General features: G+C 42.7%; 1 protein-coding gene across 4 annotated transcripts in view; it reads right to left on the bottom strand.

Annotated features, from left to right (window-relative positions):
• Positions 1–17,083, bottom strand: part of RPTOR (regulatory associated protein of MTOR complex 1) — a 510,229-nt gene that overhangs the window by 297,193 nt on the left and 195,953 nt on the right. For all 4 annotated transcript variants that reach the window (XM_053294863.1, XM_053294866.1, XM_053294865.1 and 1 more), the window contains exon 6: positions 4,358–4,533. In XM_053294863.1, the coding sequence (XP_053150838.1) occupies positions 4,358–4,533 (176 nt within the window). The remainder of the gene's footprint in view (positions 1–4,357; positions 4,534–17,083) is intronic.

Genomic DNA, 17,083 nt, shown 5'->3' with positions numbered 1-17,083 from the left:
TAGAACATATTTCTGCAGGCAAATCAGACATCCACAATTTTTCAAAGATAACCATTAGACAAACACTTTATAACCAGGGAACTGAAATGGCTTTAAAGAACAGTCTAGACAACCTTCACATCTATACCTCTTCCTCCACCCCACATTTGCTACCCTATTGGGTTCTTGCAAAGGGTACATTCTCAATCATTAGCTTTTTCGATAACTTGCACCTTACATTTGTAGGTTTCCTATAAAGACAAGACATACAGAACACTGCATTGAACAATTATGTTCTGAATGCCCAGAAGAACTATAGATGTCAGAAATGGAGGGAAAGGTACATTTCAGTTGATTTGCAGCTCATATTTCTCAACAAGTCATGGAAATAATTTGGAGTCCTGCTGCATAATGATTTTAAGGTACTGTAAGCAGAAATCTTTCTTCCCATACCAGCCAATAGAGAAGGAGAAAGCTGTAATTTACTTTTACCTGAGATTTATTTTTCTGAATTACATTAATAACTCAAACTTCCTAAAAGCTCCCGGGTGGTCTAAACTGCAAATAGCTTCAGCTCTCATTTGTTTGTGTATAAGCACACATACACTGCAACTAGGCATATGCATTTCCTGAAGGATCATAACTATAACTCTCTTTGAAGAGAGCCCTATATCCTCATCTTCCTCTCCATATGCAATATCCTATATTCTCATCTCCCCTCCCCAGCACCTGAAACAAAAGTAAGAAGGAGGCCACATTTACTGTTCTTGAGTAAATATTCTCATCTCCCCTCCCTGCTGCACCTGTTTCTGTCCAGAGATTGGAGGGAAGTTATATTAAGACCCAAGAGCAAAGGCAAGAGGAACAACTCTTCATTTCACTGATGTGGTCCTGTCTGTCTAGCTTCCTGCCTGCCATCATAAAGCAAGTAGGAAGTTCTACCAAGGCTGGATGTACCAATAAGTGGAGGGTTCAACCCATCACTTGTGCAGCTATGTCACAATTTCTTTCCCTCTCAGTTGTTTTAAGTTGGAAGGAAGGGATATGGCTGACAACTAGTATACAAAGGCCAAATTTTGGAGTCCATGCTGGATTATTTTAAAGCTGCTTTTTATTATTTTTGGAAAACACTCTGGGTGAGATTTCACTTTACTGTTAGCAACAGACTCTTATTCTCTAGACTACATGTAATGTTTCCCTAAAGTTGCATCACATAAATTTAGAATACACACCAATGGGTTCCTCAAACTAAACTGCTACCTCAAAGGTATCCATCCTTAAAATCAACAGTTATATCACATTTTCATTTATGCAAAGCCTTCAAATTTTGATTCTGCTTTTAAGTTGAAGCCACTAAATCTTATCTTATGTTACTATCTTATGTTTCTTTTTAGAATGTGAGCCCTTTGTGGACAGGGTTCCATCTTATTTGTTTATTTCTCTGTGTAAACTGCCCTAAGCCATTTTTGGAAGTGTGGTATTCCAAAACAACTTGAAGAGCACCTCAACACCATAGGGGCCATAGAAATTACCATCAGCCAATTACAAAAAGCAACATTACTAGGAAGAGCCTATATTCTGTGACGATATCTATAATAACAACAGCAACAACATTGATAATAAAATTCAGCCATCCCAGGTCCTTGGGAAGGACTCGATGTTTGGATAAAACAAACCAGTCAATAACAACTGTCTGACTGTGTAAACAATAATAATAATAATATTAAATGCCGTTGCTTCCATTGAATCTGGTACACTACAAGTCTTGAGATGAGAGATATTCGGAGGGAAGAAAATCCAGATGTCTTTATTTGAGTTAGGCAAAAATATAAGCATCCCTTCCCCCTCTTCCTCACACAAAGGGCTCCTCAGTTTGTTCATACAGCAGTAATACAAGTTAAAGGATGTCTCTGGGATTTAATTTTTCTCTTTACAGTATATATGACTTCCTTATAAACACAGATCTATTTTTTACTGTTCCATTCTTTTTCTGCCTCTAGGGTAGAGAGTCTATAAACAGTTTTTGAATTACAAAAAGTAACTGAGATTGAACAGCAATCTCAAGGGAGTGATGATATCTCCCCTGCTAACTGGGCAAAGAGGCACCTTTCAAAGATGCAATATAAAATTTAACAGGGAGAGAGAAACTGTCTCTATTCAACCAGCACATCGTCCCTCCAGTAGCTGTTGCTGGTGTCTACCTTGTGTTTCTTTTAAGAGTGTGAACCCTCTGGAGACCGGGAACCATCTTATTGTTGCTATTCTTTTTCTGTGTAAACCACTTGGAGAACTTTTTTTTGTTGAAAAGCAATATAAACAAGAACAACCACCATCATCGTTGTCAGTCTAAATGCAGTACAGGGATTTGTTAGCAGCAGGCCATCAATCCACCCCACAACCATCTTCTATTGATTAGGCTAAGCAAAAGAAAGCAACCTCCTCACCATTCTGGTCTAAAGATATCAGTGGGCAGCAGACAGACTGCTTAGTCATAACTAAACACCACTGAAATCAATTAGATAGACAATCATAACTAACTTAAGTCCCATTACTTTCAATGGACTGGGGTCATAGCTAACTTAGTCTGAATGCCACCCATAGTTGCTCAATCACTTCTAAAAACAATATTTGTGTGCCAGTTGCTTTACTATTTTTATTAGCCCTATGACTCATGATGATTATTGGGGTGCATCATAATACCCATATTACTAAACAGTAACTAGGGCTGATAGTGATTTTCCTAAGGGAAACTTGCATTTGAATCCAAGATCAAATCCATTGGATCACACAAGCTCTTGGCATGTCAACTAAGAAGGGAAAAGACAAGTGATAGGAAAAGTGTGAAAGAACCCCCACATATAAATGCCTATGTATGTTGATGAACATCCATCACCTCAAACACAACTTTCAGAGTAAAAAGGATAAATATTTAAAACGACAAAGCAAGTGTTATGGAACATTAAATCAGCACATGTTTCACATCAGTTATTTTCTATGCAAATGTAATTAACTAAGCTCTGATTGTTTCTTCCTAGGACATGCCAACCAACTGTTGCTCTACTTTTAGGGACCACCCTAACCTCACCAACCTTAACATCACAATGTTAAGGCTACCTGTCCCCAAGAATTATAACTGAAATTGGTAAGACTACTACATAATAAATATTTTGAGGACTGTAAACATAATGACTTATGGTTTAATATTCCTAATGTTTGCTGCCAGAAGACTGTTTGGGACTTTTACATCTAAGGGGGAAAATAGTCTTTATGGATTTCAGCAAAGGTCTGCTCCATATTTTATCCAGCAAAACTGAATGCTACATATACTGTATATGGGTTTGGCATCTATGCTTCTCATAGGAAAAATGTAAAGTGTGGGTGGCATAATTATACCTTTAAACACCTGATTGAGCCAGGGCTCCCCAACACATAAACATGGGCATTTAAAGCCAGATTTACATGAACCACACTTGAAGAGCTTCTTGCAGGAAACACTAGAATACATGGAGCAATTGAGTTTCCATGCAGAGATATGCCCAGTATTTCCAATATAAGGTATGCCAATGTTTCCATTCCCAATATGTCTACCAAATGTGTTTACCAAATCAATAAAGCAATCCAATAGCAACAATTCAACACAACTTGTAAAAACAGAAAAGCCAACAAGTGTATTTTAATTCTACACTGAGTCATGAAAAACAAAAAGTGAGGGGAGATAAAAGGAACTGAACCTTGTTTAAATTACGAATGCTTATGCACCATAGTTATCAGGTATGTGTATGTGTCATTTGTTTGCTAGAGTAAACTTTTTAGAACAAGCTTTTATCTCTTTCTGAGTTAGCAGAAGTTCACATCACCTCAAATTATCTTCTCTTAATTTTGTTCATTGTGCTATTACTTAACTAGCTTATATGAAGCATTTCTGTAACATATGGGATTTACAACCCAATCCTCAAAGTATAGTTCCAATATAAATCCCCAATGAAACAAACGGAATGTGCACAGGTAAAGGAGTCTGAGGATCAGCACTAGAGCTTGTCTGAAAAAATGGTCTACTGATCTAACATTGTTTCACACCATATGGTAGTTCTGATTTGTGAAAAGGCAGACTATTTTAATTTCTAGCGCAGTAAGTCCCTTAATCTGAACAAACCCAAATATCCAGCTAGAATCCAAAATGTAATAAACAGAAAGATAATCAAAGCCAGGGAGGTGAAAGAATGCTTAATAAAATGTTCCCCCAGATGAACACCTCAAATCCTTGTAATTCAGCATTGCAGAGAAATTTTAGAGCAGCTGAAGTATCTGGGTCAACAAGACTATCAGTACAAAAGGCAAGGCTCACAGAACACACAATATCAGTAGGTAAGTCACTTACCATCTCAGTGCAATCTTGATGGGTGTAGTAAGGCAGGATGTGAACAGGTCAGCCGGCAGGTCAGGGATCATCGGTAGTAACTCACTGGCTTCACATGCAGCCAGCTGAATGCAGTTTTTCATTGAAGGGGGTAGGGGCATCTGAGCCAGGGGATGATTTGGGTTAATTGCAGCCACCTTTACGGGAATAAAAAAAAAACAACCCACAAAAGTTAAGTCTTTCTGACTTAACTAACTATATTTAGAAAATCCTCTGAAAACATAACCTGTTCAGAGATGCCACAGCTCAGTGAATCATTCCATTCAGTACTTATTAAATTACTAATGATATGGTATTGGTGTATCAGAATTAATAGTTCTAACCTATATCTAACAGCTTATCCAAAGGATGCCTTCGTGTGCTCCTTGGACGTTGTACAGCACATGATCTGGAGTACAAAAAACATTTTGTGGAAAGCAGATCATTTTTCTTAAAGAAAGATGTCTGTGTGCCGTGACAGATTCTTCATCTGCCCCTATCAGCCATGTCGACAACTGGAGCTCAAGACGGGGACTGGGAAGGCCACCTGAAATGAGGGCTCATCAGATGAGACTTGTACTACAGTAACTGCTGAAAATGCAAGGCTACAGATATATATTTTTTCCACAGCAAGCTTGGTTTAAAGTACATTTTTACCTTTACAGTAACAGCAAAAAGGGAATTTAGGCAAGACATCCAGAGATTAGTTAGTGAGATTTGGGAGACCTGAACAAGTTTTCCTCCAGTACCATCACTACAATTCTTAACGGCCTCATCTGCTCCATGCCAGCCCTATTCCTTCTTCCTTCACCAGCCAGTCATCCACCCCAAGATCAATCTGCTTAACTTGAAACCAGGATTTTGATTTGCTTCCTTTGTGCAGACTGTGTGTACATGTAAGTTAAGTTTCTGTTAAGCATGCAATATTATACTGGGAACCAGCCAAAAATCAGGTCAGCAGCCTTTCATGAAACTATCTACATCTGATGCATATTTCTAAAAAAAAAGAAGAAGAAGAAGTGGGGGGGGGGAGGTCTTTAATGTCTTGGTAGATTTCTGGTTTTAAATTCTGCCTTGCAGCAAGAAAATACTTGTTTCAGCCACCCAAAATGACACAAATCCTTCAATGGCGATCAAAGATCAGTTAGCTTTAAAAATCTGGATAAACTGGCTGCTCCTCATTTTTAAAGAACCAAAGTTACATTTCCCATCAACAGTGTGCATTAAAACACAAAAGGAGGCTTGCATGGGGATGTTCTGGAGAAGTGCATGCAAGGAGAAGGGCAAATTTTTTCAGGGCAAAAGGAAGAGACTCTTTATATGAAAGGCACATACAGAAAGGAAAAGAAAATTAAGTGTCTTCATTAGTGGGCATATAACAGCTAAAATAGCATCCAGGCAGCTCAGTTTAGGGCCATTAACAGTAGTCAGGCTATAATTAATCCTTTTGTCCAAAGAAATAGGTCACAAGAGAAATATCAAAGCAAGTCACTTCTATGTCAATAACATTAACAAGTATAGAGCCAACACAGTGAAACTGCTCCAAACAGGAAATTGCTTCCCAAGGTCTTGATGACATCCTTGCTACAAGTTATGATTGGTCCAGACACAGTCTGCCATGAAATTTGAGTCATAATGAAAGAAAGTCAAGGTAACAGAAATGTCAAATTCAGTTTTCACACATAAGCTGTATGCTGATTAATACATTATGTTAACAGTACTAGGAAATAGAGCTTACACAAATGTTATTAATTTTTCTTCACTCCAGGTGTTTTACTGGAATATTTAATAGAAACAATGGGTTAAAGAGAGGCAAGGCATCCCCTTTACAAATGAAAGGTTATGTGAGAGGCACAAGAGTTTCCAAAGGACATAATTTACTGTACAGTCCTCTCCATGTATGATGGGAAAACAAGGATATCAGCAAAAGCCACAGCCAAAATCCAGCACCACAATAAAGAACTGAAGCAGCGAGTTCAAAGGACGTAGGTGCTGAAGTAGAACTGAAGAACTGAAGAACTGATGTAGTGAGTTCAAAAGGACATAGGTGCAAAGTCACAGTCAAGAAATAAGTTGAGAGTAAAAACTGATATCTCCTGGAGGACAAGAATTCACAAGGACAATGTAGGGCTGGAGTGGACTGAAACACTGAGGATTATGGTGTACCAGAGAACATAGACATTGAAGAAGAATGGCCTGGGTATAAATACTATTGTGCAGACAAATGCAGAACTGCCCGGTCTAGCCAATATGAGGTTAGAGTCTCTATCAGTCATCAAGGCTGAGTCCAAATGGAATGCATGAGATGAATTCTTGTCTCCCACTAGAAAACATACCCACATACTTGGTGACTGGGGAGAGTCTTTTTTTGTGTTTTTATAGCCTTTTCTTCCTGGTAACAGAATCAAACATGGTGTAACAGAGTGATGGCCTAGGAGCAGGTAGACAAGCATTCAAATTCCCATCAGTCATGAAGCTCACTGGGTGTCCCATCTCTCAGCCTAATCTATTTCACAAGACCACTATGAGGCTAAAAAGCAGAGGAAGGAGAACCAAGGGTGCTACTAGCAGGTCTTGGAAGAAAGATGAATTATAAGTGTGAAGAGGAAGAAGAGGGAAAAATCATACAGTCAGTCAAGTCTGCCTGTGTGATAACATCATTGAGGGCAAATGAAGCTAGTTAAAGCCCTCATTCTGAACCAGGCCTGCACAACTCAAATGATCTGGTGGGCCGAAACTGACCGAGACTTGGTTCATGGGGGCCGAGGTCAATTTTTAGGATGCTGATTATCAAAGTAACACTAAATATCAATCAATTAATTAAATCAAATTAAAGTGAAATTAATTAAAATGAATTTAATCAAAATATAAATTTGAAGCTCTGGCAGGGCAAGAGTAATTTAAATTAAAATAAAATGAATTGAATTAAAAATTCTAATAAAATAAATTCAATACAATCTGTACAAAACACACAACATTAAAATGCATTGTTCTTCCTTTCCACCTCTGCCAAATCATCACACTTAACACGGAGCACATTTAAGGAAAAAAATTAGAGAAAATTTTCTATTAATTTTTGATAAGAAGGTTACACTTACCTTCACCACACAGGCTTTTATGAGGGAAAGAGAGAAGTGAGACAAGGAAAGAAAGGGGCAGGCTTGGCTTGAGAGAAAGAGAGGGAGAGAGAGAGAACCCAGGAGAGGCTTGGCTTGAGAAAGAGAATTGGGCAGACTTGGAAGAAGAGAGAGAGAGAGAGAGAACGAGAACATGGGGCAGGCTTGGCTTGAGAAAGAAAACGGGGCAGACATGGAGGAAGAGAGAGAGAGAGAAAATGAGAACACAGGGCAGGCTTGGCTTGAGAAAGAGAATGGGGCAGACTTGGAGGGAGGGAGAGAGGGAGAGAGGGAGAGAGAGAGAGAGAACAGCACGGGGTAGGCTTGGCTTGAGAAAGAGAATGGAGCAGACTTGGAGGGGGAGAGAGAGAGAGAGAACAGCACGTGGTAGGCTTGGCTTGAGAAAGAGAATGGAGAAGACTTGGAGGGGGAGAGAGAGAGAGAAAATGAGAACACGGGGCAGGCTTGGCTTGAGAAAGAGAATGGAGCAGACTTGGAGGGAGGGAGGGAGAGAGAGAGAACAGCACGGGGTAGGCTTGGCTTGAGAAAGAGAATGGAGCAGACTTGGAGGAAGAGAGAGAGAGAGAAAATGAGAACACAGGGCAGGCTTGGCTTGAGAAAGAGAATGGGGCAGACTTGGAGGCAGAGAGAGAGAGAGAGAACGAGAACACGGGGCAGGCTTGGCTTGAGAAAGAGAATGGGGCAGACTCAGAGAGAGAGAGAGAGAGAGAGAGAGAGAGAAAGTTTTAAAAGAAACTGTTTGAAACAGCTATCTCACTGCACATGGCCTGCATTATGGAGAGCTACTTCAGCACCAGGCAATCACTAATCTGCTTCCGAGATAAGAACATGGGAGGGGACTCAAGAATGCAACTTGGCCCTTTCTGCCTTTGTTGGCCAAACACTTACTGCACAAGCGGCAAGGGTGGGCTGCTGCAAATGTTCCGAGGCGCTGCAGCAGTGGCTGACCTCGAAGGCGTTGTGGGAATTGAGGCTGATGTCCATGAAGGCCAGAGGGGAGCCCAAGCAAGGGAGAGTCCTGGTTGGGGAAGCCGGGCTCTCCGCTTCCTCAGAAGCCGGCATACATACAAACATACAGCCTTGCAGGCTGTATGTTGTGCAGGCCTGTTCTGAACTAACTTTGTTTCCCTCAGTAACATTGCAAAGCCACTGAATCCGGCTGGCTACATGACAATGTCATTGTAACTATAAAGAAGGGCAAGTTTGCAAACAAAGAGAAATAGCACCAAAGCTGCAGCCAACTGGAACTACAAACAGCAGAGAACTGTCATGGCGGGAAAGCTTGAGGTCTAGGAAACATAGCAGGCCTCCCAAAAGCTCATTCTGTGCCAAAAAAATGTTTGGCTCAGTCCTATCAGACATTCATAGACCCTGCTCTCCCTGATTAATATGAGTATAATGATCTCCTCTCTAGCTTTCCTAGGTAGATAAGCTTTCAGCCCACAGATATGGTTAATGTCAGTGTGTGTATGTGTACATATCCATATCCATATATGTATATGTATATATAAATAGTTTCTTTCAGGCAGCAGACTTGCTAATATCACCCACATTCTATGATAATTTATAATGCTGAAGGCATTATAAGTCAATCTTTGGAGAGAAAGGTGTGTTTGCAAAGTAACTCAGCCAAAGTAGGTGACAAGTTTGTCTGAGGCTTAGCCAGAGGCTACTAGGGGCTTCTCCCACAGCACGACACTAAGATGAGAGGCCCAGTTTTGATGGGCTGGGTGGATAAATTTATGGCAACACTGGCATGTTTGGGCAATATGCTCTTCGTCCAGACACAGCAAGCACTCACCATCTATTGAGGGGAATTTAACCCCATGCTTTGTACACTTTTTGAAAAAAACCTTACTGGTCATAAGCACATGGCCTTGGTCAGGTGAGAAAGCAGCTAAGGTGAAAGAGTGGGCAACATGGTAAAAAAGCACTATAATGAAATGTAGAAATATAACAGTAAAACAAATTAAGTAAAAGAGAAGAAATAAAATGTTAAAGGTGGCAATATGCTTGTTTAACCAACTAAGAAACAATGGCCAAGATTATTCTTGAGAGTATCCACTGTGGTGGTTAAAGAATTCAAGGAGAACAGCCAGGGACTAGGCTATATCCTCTATAATAAAGAGGTTGAGTGTGCGCCCGTGTCCCTGCCCATGTCTTTCTCAGCCGTTCTGGGCATGCGCAGAGCGCATGCCCAGAACGTCCAAGAAAGATACGGCCGCAGGCAGCAGGCGGCCATGTGGGAGGAGGAGAAGCGGCGGGCCGAAAACAGCTTACGGGGAGGGCAGATGCGGCAGCGGCGGGACCGGCCCTGCCACCGAAAGGGACAGAGGTGGCAGCGGGGGGTTTGAACCGACCGCGGGGCAGGGAAAGGTGGCGGCGGCGGGTCCGACCCGACTGCGGGGGAGGAGAGGTGGCGGCGGCACCACCGCCGCCGAACAGGGTGAGGAGGCAGCGGGAAAAGGGGCCGGGGCCGCCGCCGCCAACAGACGGAGGGAGGAGCCGGCAGGGGAAGCCGGCCAAGGCGCCGCCACGCAGAGGACGGAGGCAACCGAAGAAGCCGGGCGAGGCGGCGGCAGAGCCGACGACGACGAACGGGGGAAGGAGGAAAATACTAACTGCCTCCAAGCCCAGAACAGCCGGCAGCCCACATTCATCCCCGCAAGCCGCCATCTCCAAACCCACCTGCCGCCGCCTCAGACCTATATTGTGCGGCCAGCTGCTCAAGCACCTCCTGCTCCTCCTCTACCTTCTCCTCAGCTTCTGAGGAGCCCGGATACTGGGGCGGAAGGTGCGGGGAGAAGGCTACTAGCGCCCGTTATTTCAACGGGCTGAAAGATACTAGTACTATCATAAAAAGGGAGGGGTTCCCACCAACACTCTCTAAAGCAAAGTTCTAGGAGATTCTAAATGTGGGTATGTGCACAACCCCAATGGCAAGAGACCACACAGAATTTTTGTCAGCAAGAGACACGCATTTTTTGTGAAAGACCTGACTTGTCTTCAGGGTTTTATGCTGTGTTTTATGGTGTTCCTACTTCTAATGTCTTTGATATACAACCTCACTTAAGTTCATTACTACACTGCAGATTTTCACATAGACTGACACCCTCACTAACTGTGCACCTGAGTGCCAGGAAGAAGTGCCCCCACTGAAACAATTATGGAGGGAGAGGGGATTTTCGCCAATCTCACCTTCCCTTGGAAACGCCTGAGCTATCCAATGTCTCTGAATGCTGTATGACCCCGAGAGACATATTTTCAGGTAGCACAGGAACTTCTGGGGAAAGACTAAAATTCCTCCCTCTTGCAATAATTGCTGCAGACTTCTGGAAGCTCTCCACACTGGGGATGCTTCTTCCCAGTGTGTGCTACAAGGTCAGTAAAGAGGCCGGCTGCTGTTTTTACCTTCAGTTTGCTTAACTAAGTTGATTTGTAGTGTTTTCAGAAATTTTATCATTTGTGTAATAAAAAGATTTTTTCAGAGATTGTTTTAGGATTGTTTTAAGTAAAATATTATTATATGGAAGTTTATTTTCATTAGTATACATTTTGTGTCCTGTTTAGAATATTCTTTTATATTGATTCCTTTTCAGTAGAACTAGTTTGTATTCATTATCATTTTCATCCTATATTGTGACTTTATTAACCACTGTTTTAAGATTTTGTATAATTACTTTTACTTCATCTGTCTATTGCAGTGCTCCTAAAGAAGGTATACACACTGAAATGTGTTGGGCATACAAAGGATACAATTTTCTAATAAATCTCACACTTCATTCTGCAACATGTTGAAGCTCATCTCCTCTTTTTCTTTTGCTGTCGTTGCGGTACTGCCCCCTTTTGTCTCTGTTACAGTCACCACCTTGTCAACTTTGAAAGATGCATGTTCAGCATCTTGTTCACGCACAAAAACAACTTAGTCGTCATTATTATTATTATTATTATCTGTAGAGGTTTTTGTTTTTTTAAGAGACTAATAACAAGATTAACTAATCACAGGAAAGGAAATCCTTTTTAAAAATTCTGACACCTTGTCAAAAATGTAAAAGTGTGAGCTCTCAACTGTTTAGCTCTTTTATATCCGAAATCTTCCTCTGGGCCTCCTGACCTATTCAAAATCTCTGTATCTCTACCCATTATTTTCAGTCTTATAGTTCAAGCCTATGCAGAGTTAGGTGCACCTAAGGACAATCAAAGGGCTTAGGTAGATAAGACCAGGCTATTAAAGTAACTTTTCCTCTGATATGACAGATATGTTTCTAAAGCTGTTTTTGAAAATGAACTCTTCCCATATTTACCAATCCACAGGACTTCAGATCTCTTTACTGTTCTTTTCTACATGTAGTTTCCCCTTTCAATAAGGGGGGACAGATCAGAAAGAATGGCAAAGGTTCTTGAAGTTTATTTGTTTCATAACCTCATCAGAACTTTTAGACAGAAATAAATAGTGAAAAAGCATGTGAAGGTCTGTTTTTCTGCCCTAGTCAACATCAGCAACTAGGTTCCTTAGAAAATATGATATGAAAGCTGATACTTCAGTTATTTTAAAATATCATTGCATGTATTTATCAAGTATATCACAAGTGATCAATCTGCAACATACAAGTGGCACAAGTGGTATATGTACAGTATGTGGCACTTTCAAAAAGGAACATGAGCTATGGTATAGACAGAGTCACATTGCGCCTCTGCACATTGTGCCTGCCTCCAGCAAACTGTGCCTGCCTCATGGCTCAGCAGGCTAGAGGCAAAACTCCAAAAAAGCACAGGAGGCTTCATATGTACTACACTACTACTATGAATATACCACTTTTCAATCCAAGTTCTCAAAGCAATTTACACAGAAAAATAATAAATAAGATGGATCCCTATCCCTCAAAGGGCTCACAATCTAAAAGGAAACTTATGATAGACACCAGCAACAGCCATTGGAGGGATGCTATGCTGGGGATAGATAGGACCAGTTGCTCTCCTCTTGCTAAATATAAGAGAATCAGCACTTTAAAAGGTACCTCTTTGCTCAGTTAGCAGAGGTACTACAGCATGCAGCACACATGCCAAAAAGGTTGGCAACTACTGACATATATTTTACAGTGAGTTTTAATCTGGTTCTTCAGGAATGGCCCACTGGAATGAGAAAGGCAAATTTTATTCTAACACTTAAAGTACATAGATGACAAATAAAGAGTTTCAGTAATTACAAGAATACTGAGATCATTTGTACTTTGGAAATGTAAATATAAATAACACCCATATAATGGTATATAGATGTTCAGTATTACTTCTGTGTTCAAACTGAAGCTAATGACCTTGAGATCAAAGGCAGATAATCAATACAACCAATTTGGTTGTATCTTACAACCAATTTGTAAGAACTGCAATCACTTATTACAAATGAACATGAAGATCCTATTATTCAACTGAAAGTCATTATAAAGATAGGCATACATCAAACTTCATCCTTTACTGTGAGCAAATTAGAATTTCCAACTATGATTTAAAGAGACAATGATGCATCAAGCACCATTTGGCCCTGAATCAGCAAGAACTGCCTTTTCTTCAATTTTCTTTCCTCACACATATACAGAACTTACAGGCAACAAATACCAAACAAGAGCTCTGCTCAGTCAACAAGAGCAACTGTCTTCATTGTAAAAACGTAGGCTTTAACAGGAGTCTGTGGTCAGGCAGCTGAAAAATTCATGTCACAAACTGACCATCACAATATTGACCATTGGACTATGTTACTATCAGCATCAGTGCATAAAGACACTTCTCGGGAGCAGCAGCACTACCTGGAAGTTACCTTCTATGTTGTTTGCAACTTTTATCAGGGAGAAACAAAATCACACAAAAAATTCATATTTGTGAAGTATCATAACTTTTTGTTTTAATGGTTAACATATGTCACAAAATCAGCATATTAGCTGCCCCCACTGAAGGGGTACTTCTAGACTGATTTCATATCAGAAAAAGACCTTGTTCCTTGTAAGTATGAAGAACTTACTTGACTAACTCTTGGCAGTCCAGAATCTAAAATCAGCCAAGAAGTTATGCCATTTATATCAAGGCAGCAGCATTTTCTGATTGCACATTGGCTGAGAGTGGCTCTGTGTTTGGTGGAAATATTAGTGTTGCCAGATTTCCAGAACTGGTTGAGTTTCACCGGGCAGCCTTCCATTTTCTAGGACAACCTTCATTTTGAATATATACCACCAGTAATAATCTAGTGAGAATTGTGTGTAGTAGGCCTTAGACACACTGGCATGTGCCTAGAGTTGGAAGTGAAATCTAGAAGGACGCCCTGACCTCCTTTGCTGCGCTCTAAGCCTTTTTCCCTTGTAGATTTCAGCAATTCCCCATGTCAATCCGTTGACTGCCTGACACCAACCTACTATCACCATCCGTAGGCTGGTGACAACAGCACACACCTAAGTCTCATATTCAGCACAACTGATCGGTGGCATGAGCATCAGTCAATTAGTACACTAGTATATGCAGCTGCACTTAATAGGGAATTTAAGAAAGCTGTTAGAAGAGACAAGAAGCAGTACTACAATGACATCTGTATAGACCTTGAGGATGGAAATAGACATGGAAAAACAAGGAAAGTTTTCCAAAAGATTTCTGAACGTAGACGGAGGTTCCTACCTCGAATTGGCATGTTAAGGGATGCCAGAAAAGATCAAACACAGATGGAAGGAGTATACTGAAAATCTGTACAGCAGGGACGTCAACATCCAAGATATTGGATGTCATCCCCCCCAAACTCCTCCGCAACAGAGGAGTTGCGGGGGATGAAGCGGCTTGGTAGGCGACTAGAACGCAGGTGGAGGAGAACTCGGCTCGAATCTGACAGGATGCAGCATAGAACCCATTTGAAGACCTATGCAATGGCGGTGCGCGTGGCAAAAAAACAATTTTGGTCAGCGCGAATTGCGTCTGCGGGCTCACGTACGGCAGAGTTATCCCGGGTGGTGAGGAGTATAATTTCTGCTCCTTCTGCCTCAAATCAGTTCCCGGAGACACTCTGCTGTGACGCCTTTAGTGGGTTCTTTGCGAATAAAATCTCCTGTATTCGGGCCGACTTGGACTCCACTATTTCTGCAGGGTCCGTGAGAGAGGTATCTAGCAATCCCTCTTGCAGTGTTAGGATGGATCAGTTTCAATCTGTGACTCTTGATGACGTGGACAGACTGCTTGGAGCGGTACAGCCTACCACTTGTTCTCTGGATCCTTGCCCAACCTGGCTGCTTCGATCTAGCGGAGAGATTGTTGGAGATGGCCTGGTTAATATCATAAATGCATCTCTGGGGGAGGGTAGGGTGCCTTCTTGTTTGAAGGAGGCAATAGTTAGACCTCTTCTTAAGAAGCCTACCCTGGATCCCTCAGCGATGGATAGTTATAGGCCAATCTCCAATCTCCCCTGGCTGGGCAAGGTAATCGAGAGGGTGGTGGCTAACCAGCTCCAGGCGGTTTTGGAGGAATCTGATTATCTGGACCCATTCCAAACTGGCTTTAGAACGGGCTATGGGGTTGAGTCAGCCTTGGTCGGCCTGATGGATGACCTTTACCGGGGAATCGACAGAGGGAGTGTGACTCTGTTGATCCTCCTGGATCTTTCGGCGGCGTTCGATACCATCGACCATGGTATCCTTCTGGGTCGCCTGGAGGAGTTGGGAATAGGGGGCACCGCTTTGCGGTGGTTCCGTTCCTATCTCTCAGGTAGATCCCAGATGGTGGAGCATGGTGACAGTCGCTCCTCAAAGCAGGAGCTGTTATATGGAGTCCCTCAGGGCTCCATTCTGTCACCAATGCTTTTTAATATCTACATGAAACCGCTGGGTGAAGTCATCAGGAGATCTGGTGCTGGGTGTTATCAGTATGCTGATGACACCCAAATCTACTTCTCCTTTTCATCTTCAGGAAATGGCACTCACTCTTTAAATGCCTGCCTACAGGCATTAATGGGCTGGATGAGGGAGAACAAATTGAAGCTGAATCCAAGCAAGACGGAGGTGCTCATTGTGGGGGCTCAGAATCTGAGGAGTGAGTTAGATCTCCCTGTGCTGGATGGGGTTACACTCCCCCGGAGGGAGCAGGTGCGCAGCTTGGGAGTACTCCTGGACCCAGGCCTCACCCTGGTCTCTCAGGTGGAGGCCATGGCCAGGAGTGCTTTCTATCAGCTTCGGCTGATTCTACAGCTGCGTCCATTCCTTGAGGAGGATGACCTCAAAACAGTGGTGCACCAGCTGGTAACCTCCCGGCTTGACTATTGCAATGCGCTCTACGTGGGGCTGCCTTTATACGTAGTCCGGAAACTTCAGTTAGTTCAGAATGCGGCAGCCAGATTGGTCTCTGGGGTAACCCGGAGAGACCATATTACGCCTATTTTGACACTGGCTGCCGATATGTTTCCGGGCAAAATACAAAGTGCTGGTGATTACCTTTAAAGCTCTGAACGTCTTAGGTCCAAGTTACCTTGGAGAGCGTCTTCTTCTGCACGATTCCCACCGCACATTAAGGTCATCTGGGGAGGTTCGTCTCCAGTTGCCACCGGCTCGTCTGGTGGCGACTCGGAGGCGGGCCTTCTCTGTGGCTGCTCCGGAGCTGTGGAATGCGCTCCCTGCGGAAATCCGTAATTCGAGTTCTCTGTTGGCCTTCAGGAGGGCCCTTAAAACATATTTGTTTGGCCTGGCCTTTCAGGGCTTTTAAATATATATATATTTTTAAATGTTTAATTTTTTAATTTTTAACTTGATTTAATGTTTTTAATGACTTAACACCCCCCCCCCCCCGCCTTGTGCAGACGGGAGGGAGTTTGTCCCAGCCTGTCCTGCGCGAAGCCCAGGAAGGGTTCCGTTTGACCTTTTTGGTCAAGGGGCGGGGTTTCGGCCAGGATTGACCGATCCCTGCCCCATCCTCTATTTTCCATTCTCTCTTCAGTTGGGGTCAGGCAATCACAGGAGAAGGGGCTTTCCCCTCCCTCCCTCCCCGGTGCAGAGCGGGTCTAGCGACTGGCCGCCTGAAGGGGCCGAGTAGGAATTTTTTGCTCCCAACGCATTGGCCACTGTTGGGTTTTTTTCCGCCTACTCCGTTCTGTGTCCTGGGTGCGTAGTTAGAGTTAGGTCAACCACAATGGCAGGAACAGTGCGGGCGGGGTGGCAATTTGAGGGTTAGAACATCGGTGAGCACCCTTGGATATGTAAAAGGGGTGATTGGTTAATCGCTCCTTTGTAGCCTGTGCGGCACGGGGAGAATGATTGCCATGAACCCTGCTTCAGGACTTCTCCAACCTTTGGGCTGTGCGGTCCGGGGTGGACGAATGCCTAGAAGTATCCAGACCCTCTCTTACAGAAGGGAGGGTTGGCTTTGAAGGAATTGGGTGGGGTGTACCTGCCCATTCCCGAGCCAGGGTGTGTCCCCCAGTAGGGTGCTGGGTAGGATTTCAGAGTTCTGACCTGCTCTATTGGCCCGCACTGTTCTTTAAGGGTGATTAATCACCTGGTGTTGCAGTCTGCCATGTCGTGTGTAATAGTTAACAAAGTTGTGGCCCTTTTCTTCT

The sequence above is a fragment of the Hemicordylus capensis genome, chromosome 2 (assembly GCF_027244095.1).
Source record: "Hemicordylus capensis ecotype Gifberg chromosome 2, rHemCap1.1.pri, whole genome shotgun sequence".
NCBI classification, from domain to species: domain Eukaryota; kingdom Metazoa; phylum Chordata; class Lepidosauria; order Squamata; family Cordylidae; genus Hemicordylus; species Hemicordylus capensis.
The sequence above is the reverse complement of the archived record's forward strand: the minus strand, read 5'-3'. Positions and strand labels throughout refer to the sequence as shown.